Below are 17586 nucleotides of genomic sequence, written 5' to 3' on the forward strand. Positions count from 1 at the left end.
GTGTCTGACTGTCAGAAGATGGTAGTGACTATTATGACCAGTGGCAGCAATACCAGAAGAATGCAGAGTACGGTCTTATTCATATAAAACAACTATCCTTATTCGGGCATTTGTAGAAAGATGAGTGGGGTGAAATACTACAGAGATAACAGAGATAACCCTGCAGGGAGTCATTCATTCATTCAACAAACACAGCTGAGTTCCTTCTATGGGCCAGGCACAGTGGGACTGGGGGCACTGGTGGAGCTCAGGCCCTGCTCCCCTGGGGAGAGGAAGGCAGGCATGTGAAGAAAGGGTGCGGGGGAAACCAGGGGTCAAGACTTGGAGGCAGTGCAGGGAGATGTCCAGACCAGATCTGAAGGATCCAGGGGCATTAGCCAGGCTGGATTTAGGGAGGGAGGGCAGAGAGCACGGAGAGAAAAAAAGGACAAAGCATTCCAAGCTGTTAAGGGAAGAGCAAGTGCAAAGGCCCTGGGGCAAGAAGGAAAAATTCCAGGGTCGGAAGGATCGCAGAATCCAGAGCAGGACACAAGGAAGGGGGGCGGTGAGGGGTTGCAGGGGCAGGAGGTTTCTTTCCTTTTTATTCCATATCTTCTGAATTATGTAAATATTTTATGGAAGCATGTATCCTTCTTACAGTTTTTTAAAAGGTAAAAAAAACACACACACATACTAAACACCTTACAAAGTCCCAAGAAGCAAAGAAATTATTATAGCATTTTCTCCACTCTTTTCTTCTCAAGAGTCTACAATATGTTAAATTTTTTTTCATGTTTGCTAAAAAACAAAAGAAAACCAAAACAAACCCCACCTTATTTAAATGTGACAAGCACAGTAGCCTCTCCCATCTGGCTCCCTGCAAGGGCCTCCCCGCCCTTACCTCCTTTCCCTTTTGGGGGGCGTCAGAATGGAAATGATCCTTGCACCTAATTTAAACAATGCTCTTTCCAACCCTCATGGAGGTTCTGGTCCTCAAACAAGTTGCTGTTTTTTTCAAACTTGTCAGAGGTGTATTTTTTAAAAAGGAGGAAGGTCCTGCAGGTGAGGAGAGAAGGTAAAGGGGGAAAAGCTGAAAACTGGACAGGCGCAAGTGTAAACCAACCCAAAACACAAATGCGGGGGGCGGAGGGGCGGAGGGGCGGGAGGGAGGGAATTCTGATGCAGTTATACAGGTAGGGTCCTTAAAAAAAAACAGCAACAAAAATTTCAACCTTGTAGCTTTGGTCTGAGTTCATTTATATAAAAATTAAGAACCATTAGGTTTCTTCACTAAATTCTACTCAAACAAGTTTCTGGGTGACAGTTTGAGCTCGGGGGAAAGACCCACACAGAAGGTTTGGAAAAAGCTTCTCATTTTCCCAACTGACAGCAGCCTGAAGGCACTTTTGGGAGCCCCCCCTCCCCATCTCTGTGCTGAGCCCAGCTGGCCAGCAGGAAGAAAGAACTTGGTACCCGGACTGCCCTGCAACGTGGCATCTGCCAGCTTCTTCTGCAATCTGTTGCTAGAGATGGAAACTGTTTTTCTGGTTTCCTCTCAGGCCGGGCGCTGGGACAGTCAGCTTTGATGTGGAGGTGGCGCGGGCGGGCAGGCCAGCTACCTGAGTGGAGGTGGATACCTCAAGGCAGAGCTGCAGCCGCCTGGAAGGAGGGCCGACGCCTCCTCCATGGTCTGCACAGTGGGAACCCCAGGAGGCCCTTTCAAGTCTGCACCTTGTGGTTTCTCTCTGCAGGAATGCCAGCTTTATTATGGGTTTGTTCCCTTCATTGTTTTGATCCTCTCCCTGGGACCCCACCCAGATCAGGACCTTTCATTTCATGTCAGGTCTAGTGAGGCCGTGGCTCCTGGACGAGCGCAGCACCATGAGATACAGAAGGGTCTGCCTCGTGAGAGACAGAGACAAGTGGACAGATGGTTCTAGTCCCAGGAGAGAGGCACCTCCCAGCAGAAAAGCCTCAACAGTGACATTGACTTGGCCTCTCCCTTCAAAGGCCTTTTATTTGCTTGTGTCTCATTGAGAACCCACCTGCAGCAATGCCTTCATCTGAAAGATGAGAAAACCGAGGCTGGAAGGTAATTCCATCACCAAAGAAGCCCCCACAAAATTCTGACACATTCCCAGCCAGACCTCAGTGGTGCCTCATAACCTAGCGCTTGAGGTCCTCTGGAGTCCAGATGCAACTTCCATCTCTGCCACTTACCCCAGTGCAATCCTGCACAAACTGCTCAACCTCTCCAAGCCCCAGTTTCTTCACCTGTGAAAAACGGGATCATCAGTTTTACTGCTTAGACTTGTTGACTTAAGTGCCTCTGCCAGTTTAATCATTTAAGTGTTCACCTATTTCTTCGCAAATCCCCCCTCCCCCTAGGCTGTAAGTTCCCTAAGGGCAAGGACTCTGCCGGCCTTGTTCACAGATGCATCCTCAGTAGACAACTGTCTAGGGCAGGGTAGGCAGTGAGGAAGTACTTGTGATGATTATAAGGAGGCCCTCAGCACAGCGCTTGGCACAGGTGGTCGTTATTATCAGTACCAACAGAGGGGGTTCATTATTTATGACGGGAAAGCAGTTTCTGTTTCAAAACTATCCAATAACCAGGAACTGAGGGAACAAAACAGTTCTCTGGAGTGGGCCTGCTGTCAGGTGACTCTGCTGACACCTTGCTCCAGGGCCTCTGCCCACTGTCCTCTCTCTCTCAAGGCCACTGTCCCCCAGACCCAGGACTCCTTCCCTGAGGCTCCAGAATCCCTATCTTCTGCTCCGGAAGAGAATAGAGGGAAAGGCTCAGCTCACCAAATCTGCAAGGGGAGGATGTGGTCCAGCAACCTTAAAATACTGAACGTTCAGTCAAATTTGGATTTCAGATTAACAATGAAATAATTTTTCAGTAAAAGTAAATCCCAAAGGTTACATGGGACCTAGTTATCCTTAAAAAAAGTATTCACTATTTATCTGAAATTCAATTTTAACTGAGTGTCGGGTATTTTAATTTGCTTAATCTGGCAGGCCAACAAAGTGACGGGGCTGGGATGTTAACCCAGGCCTGCCTGAGCTTGTGGACCTCACTTTCTCCTCTCCTGAAAAATCACCGTCATCATATTAGGAGATTCTTGGAGTGGTTATGAGAATTAAAAGAGAGAGGCTGAGTGAAATGGGCTTTTAAGGCCTCAACTAACTAGTTCATAAGAGCAGGAATTTTGTCTGCCTTGATGCTCAGCTGAACCCAGTGCCTAGAACTGTACCTGGCACACAGCTGGACAGACATAACTAGTTCCCTCAGTGAAAAACCGCTAGTACTATTTTGCCTAAATAGCCAAAAAATAAAAAATAAAACAAAGTAAAAAAAAAATTTAAGTGACATGATAGCATTTCAAATTCCCAAATCTAGTTCCCACATCCCAAGCATACCCTACTAGTCCCCGATGCTGGTCCCCGTTGCTTGCCAGGAGCAATCCAGACAGCAGCCCATCACTTTGCCTCCTGCTTGGGATTGCATTTGAGAGCCCTGCGCATGCGCACCTCACTCAATAGAGGCACTATGCGCCTGCGTCGCTCCAGCCCAGCCTCCAGGGGCGAGGAGTGCGCACGCGCAGCCCGCCCCCTCCAGAAAGCGCGGGAAAAGCGCTCCCCCAACCCCAACCCGGCCAGAAGTGCTTGTGGCCTCAGGGAAGAGCGATTTCGGGCGGAACCAGAGTTCCTGCCCCCCAAGATTTTCATTGCTGTAGGTCCTCATGGCCTTTGCGCCCAGCGGTCCTGAGGCCTCGTTCTTCGAGGTTTTGGACCAGCACAGGGCTTCCCTGCTGGCCACCCTGAGGAGAGGGGGCGGGGAGCCCGCGCACGAGGGGACGCGCCTGGCGTCGAGGTATAAGGGCTTCTCTGGGGCGCACACGCCCGGGAGTTGGAAAGCGAGGACGTTCCTGGGCCAGGCCGGGCTTGAGGTGCTCTGTGGGGAAATGCTGGGCGCTCTGCCCAGCTCCCCGGTCTGGGGGATGGGGCAGGGCGCCTCCCGGCGTCCAGGCCGCTGGAGGGGCCTGGGTGGCCCGCCAGCCCTGAGCCCCCAGAAAGGCCCTTGTTTAGCGCCCCCTTTTTTTCTGCTGTTAGCTCTTACTTTGAACTCAAAAACCCTGTTGACGGATCCCTCGTGTCTTCTAGAATGTTCTGGGAGCATCCCACAGCTGGGTTCACAGGTTTCCTGAGACCCAGTTTGGGGAGTTTGGGGAACAGTTTTGGCTTTGTGTTTGTTTAAAAAAATTTTTTTTCGTATGTGTGTAAAAATTTACGTTAAGAAGCTTTCAGGTTTGTTTGTTTTTTTCTTCTTTTTGGAAGAAAAAGTGAGGGAAAATGAATGCTGTGAGTGCTCACTCAATAAGTGTGTTTTATCAAGATGAGCAAGGAAGTCAACACATTTTTAAGAGGTTTATAGTAAGACAGTGGGGTTTTGACTTGAAAATGAAGAGAATGTACATTTCTTTAAATCACTTAAAGCAGTTAGTGGGTTAGCACAGAGTGTGGTGCTGATAAAATCAATTACAGAGATTTTCCTGCTACCCAACTTGGAGTTAACTGCAGAAAATATGTTTACATTATTCACCACTTTTCCTTAAAATGCTCTGTCGTTTTGCTTTCTTGATCTGCAAAGTTTTTCACTTAAACAAATTACTGTCTTATATTTTTAAGCCCAAATCAACTACTGTAAGAACAAAAACCCACAAAGAAATTTTTACAGAAAGGATTTAGTTTGAGGGAGAATTTAGGAGGTTGAAGGAAAGGAGGGAGTGGAAGCCCCTTGTTTACATTTCAGACATAAATCTGATAGTTCTAAAGTTGGTCACAGTATTACTGTCTTGTAACCTTTTTACCCAAACTGGAAAAATGAATGAGATATTTGAGTCAGTTTTGCCTTTCAATATTAGAAAATATTGAGTGTTTTGAAATTTGTTTCCTGATACATGCATTTTCAATAGAAGTTCTGAAGTTTGTGGAAATTAGAACACTGTATTTTGTGCATTTCCTAGATTTAACTTGATTTCCCTTCCTAGGCAATATTATGGTATTTATAACTGAACAACATTTTTTGACGCTGATGGCTTGTGAAATTAAAAGTCAGCTGACAGAAAACTGGGCCAAGTCTTAGTAATTTTCTGTAAAGTGGCGTAGTAGTTGCCAAGTCTTTTTATGGTAGTGATTAAACTTTTTTCTTTTTGTATCACTAAAATTCGAAGGGGCTGATTTAAAGCATAAGATCAATTTGGGTAATATGCCACAGCAAAAAGTGTTTCTTTTGAAATCTGTTTTGCATTGCATTTTGGGGAAATAAATCCAAAGCCAGTATTACATCAATTTTAATTAAAACAGTTATCAGTACTATTTCAAGTCAATGAGTTTGTATTTAAAGTACGTTGATGGGAAGAGTGGATAAAAATATAAATTATATCGTCTAGTTATTAATCAAAGAGGGAGATATTACTTCAATGGGTAACTGAGAGGTAAAATAACAAGCAAATGAAATTTCTCTGTGACCACTATAAATATGGTTGTTGTTTTAAGCATTACTGATGTCAGAATTCAGTGATAAAGAATATTATTGACATAGATCACCTAGTCTTAAAAAGCACCCAACGAAATAAAAAGTTACTTTAATGTTGATCTGGGGAAATGTTGCATATTGTAAAAGTGTAGTTTAGAATTAAGATTGAATCATGGTATATTTATTGTTTCAGTTCTGAGGTTCTTGCATCTATAGAAAATATTATCCAAGACGTAATCACAAGCTTGGCAAGAAATGAAGCACCTGCATTCACAATAGACAACAGATCAAGCTGGGAAAATATAAAGTGGGCATTTTGTGTGTTTTTTTTTAATGAAGTATCTGTGTCATTATTTGAATTTATCTGAGTTAGAGTTCTAGTTGGATTTCATTCTTTTTATTGCCTTTACCCTGCCGAAAAGGATTTAAGGCCGTTTACAAAATACATACCATACAGGCAGGTTATATAAACTAGAAGTAGGTGTGAAAGATAAGGCAAAGGGAAAACAATGCTAGGAACAAAAAATGGAGCACCAAAAGAGCTTAGAATTCAAAATGCATATGATAAAGTCCTGCTAAAAATAGGCTCCAGGCTTGGATCTAAGCTTTCAAGCACTCAGAGCAGAATATCACCAGTGGAATTCTCATCTACACTGCAAAAGCAAACCACTTGCTCAGGGGAGCTACAACCAATCCTAATATTGAGACCAAAATAAACGTACCTTGAACATAGAGCACATTTCAGTGGCTCTTTCTCCTAACAAGATCTCCCCCTGAGAAGTCACGTGTCCAAGAGGGTAAAATCAGCAAACAGCTTTATCAAAGTCCTAGAACCTAGGTATATAGTTTGTTTCTTTCAGATCCTCAACCTATAGGCACTTTCCACTAAATAATAAAAAACATTATAAGAACAGTCCTCCATAAGAGTTATAGAAATATAATTTAAGTAATTTTGAGGCTCCTTAGTGACTAAGTATTCTTTTATAATAAATATAATTAATATAGCTATAAACTTTTGAATCATATTTTGCAAGATGGGTTTCACTAAGCCTTGAGACAAGCTGTCAACCTGGCCTGTTTGCCTGGTGCCTTCTGCCACCTTTAGGACAGGCTTGGCAGTTCAGTTTAACAACCTAGAATAATTGTTTCATTCAATGTAATTTTTAGACGCGAATTAAAAAAAATGTTCTAAAACTTGTTAAATTGAGTAAAATATTAAATAAATAAAGTGAGCAAAATACTTACTGTGAACTATTTGAAAATAGTTCACATACCATAAATGTCCTCCCAGGAAAGAAATACACACACACACACACACACACACACACACACTCACACATCATAATCAAAGGTATTTAATTGATTTATTTTAAACTCTTTTAGTGCTCCTGTATGTTGCAAAGCAAATTATCTAATTACCACCTGGAATTATCTAAGTTTATAAACAAGGTTATCCTAAAACTTCAGTGCTTACATGGAGAAGAAATATGGATTTAAACAATGTTCAGAAGGGGACATTAAGTGTATACTGTTTGATGTGCAGAAGTCAATTCTTTTTTATTTTAGTCCTTTGTTTTAAACAAAATAACAGGTTTGAAGATTCTGTGGGTCTTCACATGATATCTCATTGTACCACAAGAAAAATCAAGAGCGATTCACCAAAATCAGTTAAGAATTTTGGTAAATTAATCTTTCTTAGCTTTTTGTAGTAAAATAAATAATTTTGGTTACCTTCTGGGTTTTAGTTGCTCCTAGCTAAATAATTTTACTTATTCTTTAATAGACCACCTTGTATTTAAACTTACAGATTTTTGCATTGTCAATAAACGTGGTAGTAAATTATTATTCCAAAATACATTTTCAAGGTACATGATTCAGTGGCAAAGTATTCTTTCAATTTTGCTGTACATAGAGCATTTAATTTTATCTGATTCTTCAGGCAATTATTATTTCAGTACTTAATACTTCTATTTTGGAAAGATAATTTTTGTAATGTTACTGGAAAGTAACTGGGAACAGTTAAAATCCTTGATAGCAGTATGTTTTGAATTAGTAAGAGAAATGAGTAACTTGTTTGTTGCATCTTATTTTCCAGCACTAATTCTTAAAATACTGTCCACGATTTATAAATTAGTACAGAGCAACACTTATGCAACCAAAAGGTAAGTACATTGTTCTAATAAATTATGCTTTAAAATACAGTGTGAGATTTATTGGGATTAACTTTCATTATATGTTTTGAAAAGTTACATAAAACTAGACTTTGGAAAATGAGTTACTTTGTTTGTATGTTGTTTTCATCCAGTTAAAGCTTTCTTCAATTAATACTCCAATACTTGTCATATTCAAAGAGAATATGTCTAATTAAAATATATATTTTTAAAATTTTCATAGAGACATATATTACACTGACAGCCAACTCTTTGGTAACCAGACTGTTGTGGACAATATTATCAATGATATTTCCTGTATGTTAAAAGTGCCGAGGAGGAGTCTACATATAGTAAGTACCATTTAATACAAAACATTTTAAGACAAAATGTTTGTATTTAAAAAAGTGTAAGAAGTGGGGAAAATACAGCTCAAATGCTAGAGCACATGCTTAGCATGCACAGGGTCCTGAGTTCAATCCCCAGTACTTCCTCTAAAAATAAATAAACAAATAAACGTAATTATCTCCCCCCTCAAAAAATAAATTAAATAAATAAATAAATGGTTTTTTTAATTGTAAGAAAAATAAATGTAATCTCTGCCTTCTTTTCACATTTGTGACACTATATTTTTCTCACTATGAATTTAAATAACCTGTTCTCAATGTAATCCCTTGGATAAATGACTCAAAACAGATGAATTATCAAATATTTTTCATTCCTAAATACACTTACATATTTTCTCCTTCATTTCTTAAATTCCAAACTAAGCTAAAATGTACATAATTCAGCAGATGAACATGAGAAAAATGTTTCAGATATGTCTATCATTTTTTCAGCTATCTACATCAAAAGGTTTAATTGCTGGCAATTTAAGGTATATCGAAGAAGATGGCACCAAGGTGAATTGTACCTGTGCAACAGTAAGCATCATGAGTGCTTTCACATGCTTTAACCCCATTTCAGATCCTTTGTTTTTGAAATGCATTTTATTTATTGCTTTGCTATGCAGTTTGGAGCTTAAGATTTTAAAATAAAAACTGTCTTGTTTTGTTAACAAAGGATGACTAGGTATGTGCTTTATGAGGTTGTACATTGCATAGTTTCAGAATATGCCAATTGTGAAATGTCATGTTGAAATAAATATATACATTCCTTTTTAAAATGTACTGTTGTTTTCAGGTAGAGTATGGCTTGACCATGTCAGCATGGTTATTATGTAATCCTCATAAAGTCTTCTGGTTCTGAAATTAACATGTTTAATACTAAACTATTTGCTAGGCTTTGGTGTGTAAAAGCCCACAGTAGCAAACTAGCACAGCAGTTTGGAAAGGACAAGGAGGCTGCCTGAGAGATCGTGCATAAGGCAGTCTTTCCTTCACCAGTTTCTGCTTTTTAAGCTACATATCTATGAAGTTTCCAAGAAGTTCTCACCTGCTGGGAAGTAGTTAGGGTCGTGTGTCTGTTTTCTTACTGAAGAGTAAATCTGTGTCCTGCTCTTTCCTAACTAAAGCATAGACCTCTGAGAACAGGCATATTTTTTAAAATGAAAGTATGAGATTTTTGTGATAAATTTTAAAATATAGTTACACTTTTTTAAAAAATAAAAACTGTCTTGTTTTGTTAACTTAGGCTGTTCCTGTGTCATCTAATATTCAAGGAATTCGGAGTATCCTTTGAGTGGGAAAGCTATTTAAACTTCTGTAATGTTCATTCATTCGTTACTTTGATAAATCAAGCCATCATAATGTATACCCAACAAGCGAAACCCTATAGTGGACAAGATGCACACATCGAGGTCCCTTTTTTAGGATTCTTTTAGGAGCTCACCACCTAGTAGGAGAGATAGGTATCTAAAATACTGTGCATGAATGGAAATCTCTTTACCTTCATATATTTGAAGGTAAAAATGAAAATACTGTATCTATAGTTGCTTTTGAATTGATTTGTATGGTACCATTATTTAGTTGGTGGTTAAAGTGAAATACTCTTGCCATAAATTTATCAGCCTTAACTTCACAGATTTAATTACAGATGCGAAATTTCTATTAATTGTAGAAAAAGACGCAACATTTCAGCGACTCCTAGATGACAATTTTTGCAACAAAATGTCTCCGTGCATCATGGTTACGGTATATTATCTACCTTTACCACAATTCCAAGACTAATACAGTACTTTGGTGGTTGATAAGAGGGGTTTATAACATCATTTATAAGCTTGGACAGCATTCTGATGCATCCATTGGGATTATAGAACAAAAATTTCCAGAGTGTTTATTTAAACATCTCAAATCTGACTGAAATCAAGGTGATGGTCCTGATTCCTAACCACCAGCGATTTTCCAATACCGTGGTGAGTTTACACAGGCTCTCGGTGTCACCCTCACACCATTCCCACAGGGGCTACTCATCTTGACTATAATATGGTAACGAGGGCTTTGGGCAGGATTGAATGAACCAGAGTTGCTCCTTGTTCTTCCCCATGCAGGTTTGTAAAGCAGGTATTTTTTTTTTAACATAAGTGTTCAAAGAATACAGAAGTATATGTTGAGATACACAGAGAACTACAGGCATCAGATAGCAAAGGGTGAGCTTCATGCTGCAGTAATGTGAGAGGAGTTCATAAAACTGGGGTGACCAATGACATCTGCTGGACTGGGAAAGAAAGAGCTGAGAATAAAGGAAGCTTGGGGTGTGGGTCAGTGGAGTGATGACAGTAACAGAATGCACCAGGTTCCCTTCCCCCATCCTGGCCTTCTTCTACTTTTATAGATCAGTATAAAAACCTAGTTCTTTGAAGGAAAAAAAAGCTCATCGACTTACAATTCTTTTGGCTTACTAGATTAACAATAAGTATGATGCACAAAAATAAAAATGGCTTAAAGACGTAAATATAAGATACGACATCATAAAACTCCTGGAAGAGACTATAGGCAAAACGTTCTCTGACATAAATGGTATCAATGTTTTCTTTTTTTTTTTCCTGTTTTTTAATTGAAGTATAGTCAGTTTACAATGTGTCAGTTTCTGGTGTACCGCACAATGAATATGCATATATTCGTTTTGATATTCTTTTTCACCATAAGCTACTGCAAGATATCAAATATAGTTCCCTGTGCTATACAGTATAAACTTGTTTATCTATTTTATATATACCAGTCAGTATCTGCAAATCTTGAACTCCCAATTTATCCCTTCCGACCCCCTTCCCCCCGGTAACCATAAGTTTGTTTTCTATGTCTGTGAGTCTGTTTCTGTTTTATAAATAAGTTCATTTGTCTTTTCCCAGTGTTTTCTTAGGACAGTCTCCCAAAGCAATAGACGCAAAAGCAAAAATAAACAAATGGGACCTAATCAAACTTTTTTGCACAGTGAAGGAAACCATAAACAAAACAAAAAGACAATCTATGGACTGGGAGAAAATATTGGCAAATGAAGCAGCCGACAAGGGCTTAATTTCCAAAATATACAAACAGCTCATATAACTCAATAACAAAAACCAAACAATCCAATCAGAAAATGAGAAGACCTAAATAGACATTTCTCCAGAGAAGACATACAGATGGCCAACTGGCACATGTGCTGTGCTGCCTCTCCATGTCCCTGCTGTTAGATATTTTGGCCATTTACAGTAGTTTTTGTCATTTTAAATAACACTGCAGTGGACAGCTTTATGCATGTCAGATTTTTATTATTTCTATTTCTGCTGAAATACTTCCTTAGGATTATTTCCTAGGACTAGGCTAATTAAGTCAAAGTTATGGAGCTATGTGGGCTTTTTTACCCTGTTGTATATATTGTACATTTTTTCACAGCCAACATCAGTCTTCTACCACCTGAAACTTAAGGTGAGGGGGTCTCACTTTTAAGTTATTAATAAAATACGGATAGGATTTTATCAGTTTCATTCTACTGAAGTTAAAATGCATGATTTCAATCTTGCTTTTAGGGAAAGGGAGTACCCGATCTGAACACAAGACTTCTAGTCAAGAAGCTGTGGGACACGTTTCACATTCCTGTTTTCAGTCTTGTAGATGCTGATCCACATGGTAATTTATTGTTGGACTATTTGAAACAATAGTCATAATTAAATCAAATTTGTAGTGTTTTTCTGCTCATAGAATACTTTCATAAAGTGTTTGAAAAGAATGTGATTATTAGATTAAAATTAATGATTCTAATCATTTGAGGCAATCTGTTGTTGTTTTTGCCATGGTAACCTGAATTATACATTTTTCATTGCTAATGTCCACAAAAATAAAAATTGCACTTGTTAGATATAATTATCTAACCTGTAATATTCAAGAGAACTAATTTTAAAGTTAACTTTCTTTTAACAGGCATAGAAATTATGTGCATCTATAAGTACGGGTCTATGGTAAGTAAAGAAAAATATTTTGTCCTTTTCACTATTGAGATGTTTTATATTCATTGGAGTGATTTCTGCATTTACTTATCAGCCCCTAGTACACTGAAGGCCCCCAAAATGTATCAGGGAAGCTACTGTCCTAGCCTAGGGCCACTCTGTTTTGGAGGCTATGATTCCAGCTTCCAGCATGACCAGTGTCACTGCAGTTGACAGAGCGAGATTACCTGTGGGCAAAAGGCATTAATTATCCTCCACTCTCCTGGCCTGCTGAAGTAACTGTCGGCCCTCAGCATAATAACATTGTCTGATCACCAGGTATACCCTGAAAATTATATATAGCCTTGAATTCTGACTTTACGAATTCCAACCATAAGGAGAAATGAAAAGACCACCAAATTTCATCACCAAAGACTGCAACTACCATACATCAGTGGTTCTCAAAATGTGGTCCCGGATCTGCAGCATCAGCACCAACTGGGAACTTGTTAGAAAAGCAAAACTCAATCCCCATCAAGACCTCCTGAGCCTTCTAAGGGGGGGCCCCTCCAAGGGATTCTGATGCATGATAAAAGTTTGGGAACCACTAGGATACACTTTGTCCCTGATGTATATGTTTAGAGGCAGATGAAAAGGATGGTGGAGCAAAGTGTTAAGGTATGGAATCACAACAACAAATGCAGGTCAGAGAGGTTCCTTTGTAGTTTTACTTTACAGGAAATCAATACAGAAATACTACAGAGCAGTTTTACAACCTTCACTGAAAGTCCAGTTTAGCTAAGCTCCTGGTGACTTTGTTGCTTTTGTGGGCTCTGGGGGTCTGAAGTCTTTCATACTAGTCCTTTTCAGTAAGTTTAAGAATTGCTTTAAAGACAGGTATGCTAGTTCTCTGCCTTGGCTAAAGTACTTCTGCTCTTTCTTTTAGGCTATGTCTTTTGAAGCCCATAACCTGACGGTTCCAGCTATTAGATGGCTTGGTCTCCTGCCGTCTGATATCAAAAGGTTAGACAGTTGGCAGAACTAGGATACTTTACATGATAACTCATTGTGATATGTAACAGTCGCCTCAGAAGTCATGACCAGGGAAAGCTCTTAACGTTTTTTACTTACATTGTTCACAATGACTCAGGATTATATAATTATGAATTAAATTTAATCAATACTTCTCTTTCAGTGAGTAAAAGACTTAAATGTATTTGGTTAATTGAACTTTCAACTAAGCTAGAAGACATTTTTTGTTTTACCTTTATGGTCAAATTATTTAGTAATTTTTTTAATACTTAGTATCAAGACATTTTACTACATACTACAAATAGTAATCATTGACACCATCATTTGTCATATGAATCAATTTTATCATAGATTTAATTTTTTTATTTCATTAAAAATCTCATTTTAAGATTACTTCAAATTGGGGAACCTAAACTTTGTCAATGTTAATGTATATATGTTCATTATAGAAAAAAATATCATTAAGTAATAAAAGTCACCTACATATGAACAGCTTTACCCGTATAGATTATTTGCTGCACATTGCCTTAACTTTTTCCAAAAGAATGGGATCATACTTTCTTTTGTAACCTGCTTTTCTTATACAACACAATGCTATTGATTTTCCTTTTTAATAAACACATTCTCATGACCTCATTTGAATGTCTTCTACTACTGAGTTCCAATTCTGAATGTGTTTATTCAGTCAATCCCTCCTTGTTGGACATTTGGGTAGTTTCCAAATTTCTGTTCTGATAATGCTTTGTCTGACCCTCTTGTAACTAAATCTTTGCCTGCATCTTTAATTAGTCCCATAGGCTGAATTCCCAGAATTGCTGGGTCAAAGGGTATGCACATTTTTAAGGCTTTGACTGCCCTCTGGGTAGGTTAATTATTTTGTTTTCCCTGGAGAGTAAAAGCCCACCTGTCCCTCAGCATAGGACGTTATCACTTTATCATCTCTGCTAATGTGATATTTTAAAATATTTTATTGTTTTAATTGGCCAGTGAAAATTAAACATACTGGATTTAAGCAGTGAGCAAACCTTGGTGACAGGTGCTCATTTTCTAAATATGGAACACGAACAGGTTTGGGGTGATCTCTGCTTCTTACAAAATGAGGACATAAAGAAAACATTCAATTTTTGATTTTTGAATATTTACACTTTAGTGACTCAAAGTTTTGTTCAATTTAGCTGTATGTGTCATGGTCGGAATCCCTTAGGGGTGATCTATTTGTAGGAAGATCGTTTCTAACAAAAATTTAGAACAGAGGATTTTATTAAGGTAGAGAACTGGAAGAAACTCTAGCTGTATCTCATGAATTCCATCAGTGCTCTCAAAAGCCACTCTAAATAAGGGGACAGTCAAAGAAAAAACAGTAGGATGGCTACACAAACATGGCCTTGAGGTAAATCCTTTAGTCCTCCCTTTCCATCAAATTGTCACCCTATCCAGGAGCTGCCACTGGCAAACGGTCATAATTATGGGGAAACTGAAAAAGACTATTTGAAACTGGAGCTCTCCTAGGAAATCCAGGATTTGTGACTTCAAAAAGCTGTCCACAGCATAAATCCTGGACCTCTCATGCTCTATTTTTAAAACACATACCAAGATAAAATTACAATCTACTTTTTAAAAATTTAAAACTAGACAGATGTGTGTATGTGTGTGAGCACGCATGAGTGCCTAAGTGAAAAGTGATTGACTAATTTCCTTGGCCTAGAAAATTCTCAATGAATTACAGAGAATTGAGTTTTTAGTGGAACCTAAAATCCCACAGTGAATCTCGCTGCTGGCCACACACACACAGGTGCTCACCACTTCTAGCCTGCAGGGCTCTGGCGCTGCCTCAGGTGTTGATACACATGATATTAGTGCTGTCGGCGTTTGTTGCATAACCAGTGTCTATCTTTCTGTCATCATCCGCTGAGTGTGATGTGAAAGAAAACAACAACTTAAAACAGACTTCTACTATGATCTTGAACACTTGCTGGTCTAAGACATACCAGATCCCTCAAACTCTGGATTTGAAAGTAGATCTGTACTAATTTTCTCATCTGTTATTTCTGAGTTTCTTGAAGTTGTGCAATATATACAAATGAAATATATGTGACCTTAAAGTTACAGGAGCGCTTTTTTTCACTGATTTTTTCCATCTGTTTTTTTCCAGGTTAAATATACCTAAAAGTACTTTAATTCCAATGACAAAACGGGACCAAATGAAACTTGACAGTATCCTGAAGAGACCTTATGTTACTTGCCAACCATTTTGGAGAAAAGAAGTATGTTTCTTTTATAAATTCAAGTGTTAATATGTTTTGTTGTCTTTTACTTCAGTAGTGGCTATTTACATAGTATTTTGAAAATATCCTTTTTGAGATTTTGTGTAACCAACAACCAACGTGGCTCTTTGGCTGTAAATGGTCACTGAAACACTGAATTATGAATACTGATAGATAAGATCAGTGGGATGGAACTGATTTAGTGTTATCTTCATCACAGTTATATGCCTATTGTCTAAGGCTGTGTCATAGTTCATGGGGGAAAAAGAGAAGGAAATTATAAAGTCCCCAGACCACTCCTAATTACTGAAGGCATCCATACTGATATTTTTAGCTGTAGCAGCTCTAGAATATTCTGACAGAACTCCAGCAGAAGACTCTGGTATGACTATATTTTACTTTCACTGACAGATGGAAATAATGGGAGACTCTAAAATGAAGGCAGAAATTCAAGCTTTGACCTTCCTATCATCAGATTATCTTTCCAGAGTGTACTTACCTAACAAACTAAAATTTGGAGGATGGATATAAAAATATATCAGAATATACCTTGTGATTGCAAGATGCTTTTCATTAATTTTGTTTTCAGTAGTAGATACTTATGTGAAAAGAACATATATTCTTAATTTTATAGAGGTCAAATAAAATAATTTTCCATCGATTGTACTTTTTGTCAAAAAAATGCTGTTCTCTAATTTTCTCTACAAGGCTTTATTTTATCTTTCTCTATAGGGACTGATTTCTATCTTATGTTCTAAAAAGTAAACTATGAAAGAATATATGTTATTTTGACTTTAAATTTTATTTGAAAAAATATTTTACACATATCATCAAAGTCTACAGAAATATTTTATTTACTTTTTACAATACAACTAATGTTAAGGCATGTAGTATATTACTAGTAACAAAAATAATAACCCAAATTTGAGAGGTTGCAAATGTCCAGCAGTTTCTTCTTACATTTTCCTTTGCCTTCATTGTGTAGGGGTCATACCTCATTCATTCACTTGTGAAATTAGTAATGTTTATTGAGAATAAACATTTGCATTGATATAGTCTTCAATGCTTTATTTTTTATTTTGAGCATGCTTTTTTATTAATAATATACTTATTTGAAAATTTTCCCCAGGGTTTTATTAGGTCTCACTGAAATTCAAGTCACCTGAATTCTTCTTTAATCTAGGTTTATAGAGCAAAGAACTTGTTCAATTTTAAGATTTATAGAAGCCTCAAATTTTAATAAGGCCCTTCTATAATAATAAAGATGTGATCTTTTCCCCTCATAAACCTATCTTTTCCAGAGATGAGTTTAACGATTTTATTCTCTACTTTTAAACTTTTAACTGCACTGAAAAGTTTCTTGTAATTATAAGCAAAAATGTGTATTTATAGGAGAAACTAAGAAATGTTGAATTAGTTATTTTATCAAGATAAATGTTAACAATAATAGTAGATATCATTTCTGAGAACTTAAATGTGCCAGTCACTGCTTACACATTTAATTTAACTCTCCCAAGAGCCGTGTCAGGTGAGTAATTACACTTATAATTTGCAAGTGAGAACGCTGAGGATGTTGCTTGTCCAAAGCCACACAGCCAGACGTGGCAGAATGGGGACAATAACAACATTTACCTCAAGAGCAGGACCAGGTACCAAGTGTCTGGGGCCTGGTGCAAAATGTAAGTGTAGGGCGCCTTATTCAAGAGTTATTAAGAATTTCAAGATGACAGCAGAAGAGAATTAAACTAAGCATGGGGCCCTTCTTAGCATAGGACCCTGTGTGACACACAGGAGGCACACCCATGAAGGAGGCCCTACTCAGGAAGTAAATAAGGTCACATATAATAATAAAAGAAAATACTTGTATAGCACTTACTGTGTGCCAGGTATTTTTCTAGGTGCTTTACAAGCATTAACTAATTTCATTTTCACAGAAACCCTATGAACTAGGTATCTTTCTTATCATCCTCATTTTACAGACAAGGCAACAAAGACATGGAGAGGCTAAGTAACTTTCCCAAGGTCATATAACTATCAAGCAGTGGAGGTGGGACCTAATCCCAGAGAATCTGGCTCTAAAGTTCACGCTTTAACCATGATACTGGTACATGCAAATTGTTTCACGAGTGGCAGGACGTGCACACAGTTCAGGAAAGGTCTACAATTCTTTTTGTTGGCTAGGTGTCAAATCAAGGCTCCTTGAAGTCAAGCCTGTTATGTTATATTCCCACATCAGAACCAAATATTTCATTTGGAGAGTATTTTGGTATA

General features: G+C 38.1%; 1 protein-coding gene across 2 annotated transcripts; it reads left to right on the forward strand.

Annotated features, from left to right (window-relative positions):
- The first annotated feature begins 3707 nt into the window (after positions 1 to 3707).
- Positions 3708 to 17168, forward strand: SPO11 (SPO11 initiator of meiotic double stranded breaks). Of its 2 annotated transcripts, XM_006186134.2 has the most exons (13): positions 3729 to 3859; positions 5718 to 5831; positions 7116 to 7204; positions 7620 to 7686; positions 7919 to 8027; positions 8514 to 8597; positions 9307 to 9343; positions 9697 to 9806; positions 11624 to 11723; positions 12015 to 12052; positions 12966 to 13042; positions 15204 to 15315; positions 15727 to 17168. In XM_006186134.2, the coding sequence occupies exons 1-13, from the start codon at positions 3729 to 3731 to the stop codon at positions 15844 to 15846; spliced, it is 1188 nt and encodes a 395-aa protein (XP_006186196.1). In that variant the 3' UTR covers positions 15847 to 17168. The 2 variants fall into 2 exon arrangements, with proteins under 2 accessions (XP_006186198.1, XP_006186196.1); XM_006186136.2 differs by lacking the exon at positions 5718 to 5831 and having other exon boundaries at positions 3708 to 3859.
- The last annotated feature ends 418 nt before the right edge of the window (positions 17169 to 17586 follow it).

This window comes from Camelus ferus, chromosome 19 (genome assembly GCF_009834535.1).
Source record: "Camelus ferus isolate YT-003-E chromosome 19, BCGSAC_Cfer_1.0, whole genome shotgun sequence".
NCBI classification, from domain to species: Eukaryota; Metazoa; Chordata; class Mammalia; order Artiodactyla; family Camelidae; genus Camelus; species Camelus ferus.

Coding starts and splice junctions, on each gene's coding strand:
- SPO11 (XM_006186134.2), top strand. CDS start 3,729: ATGGCCTTTGCGCCCAGCGGTCCTGAGGCCTCGTTCTTCGAGGTTTTG. Junction 3,860..5,717: donor GGGACGCGCCTGGCGTCGAG/GTATAAGGGCTT, acceptor TTATTGTTTCAG/TTCTGAGGTTCTTGCATCTA. Junction 8,598..9,306: donor TGAATTGTACCTGTGCAACA/GTAAGCATCATG, acceptor TTGTTAACTTAG/GCTGTTCCTGTGTCATCTAA.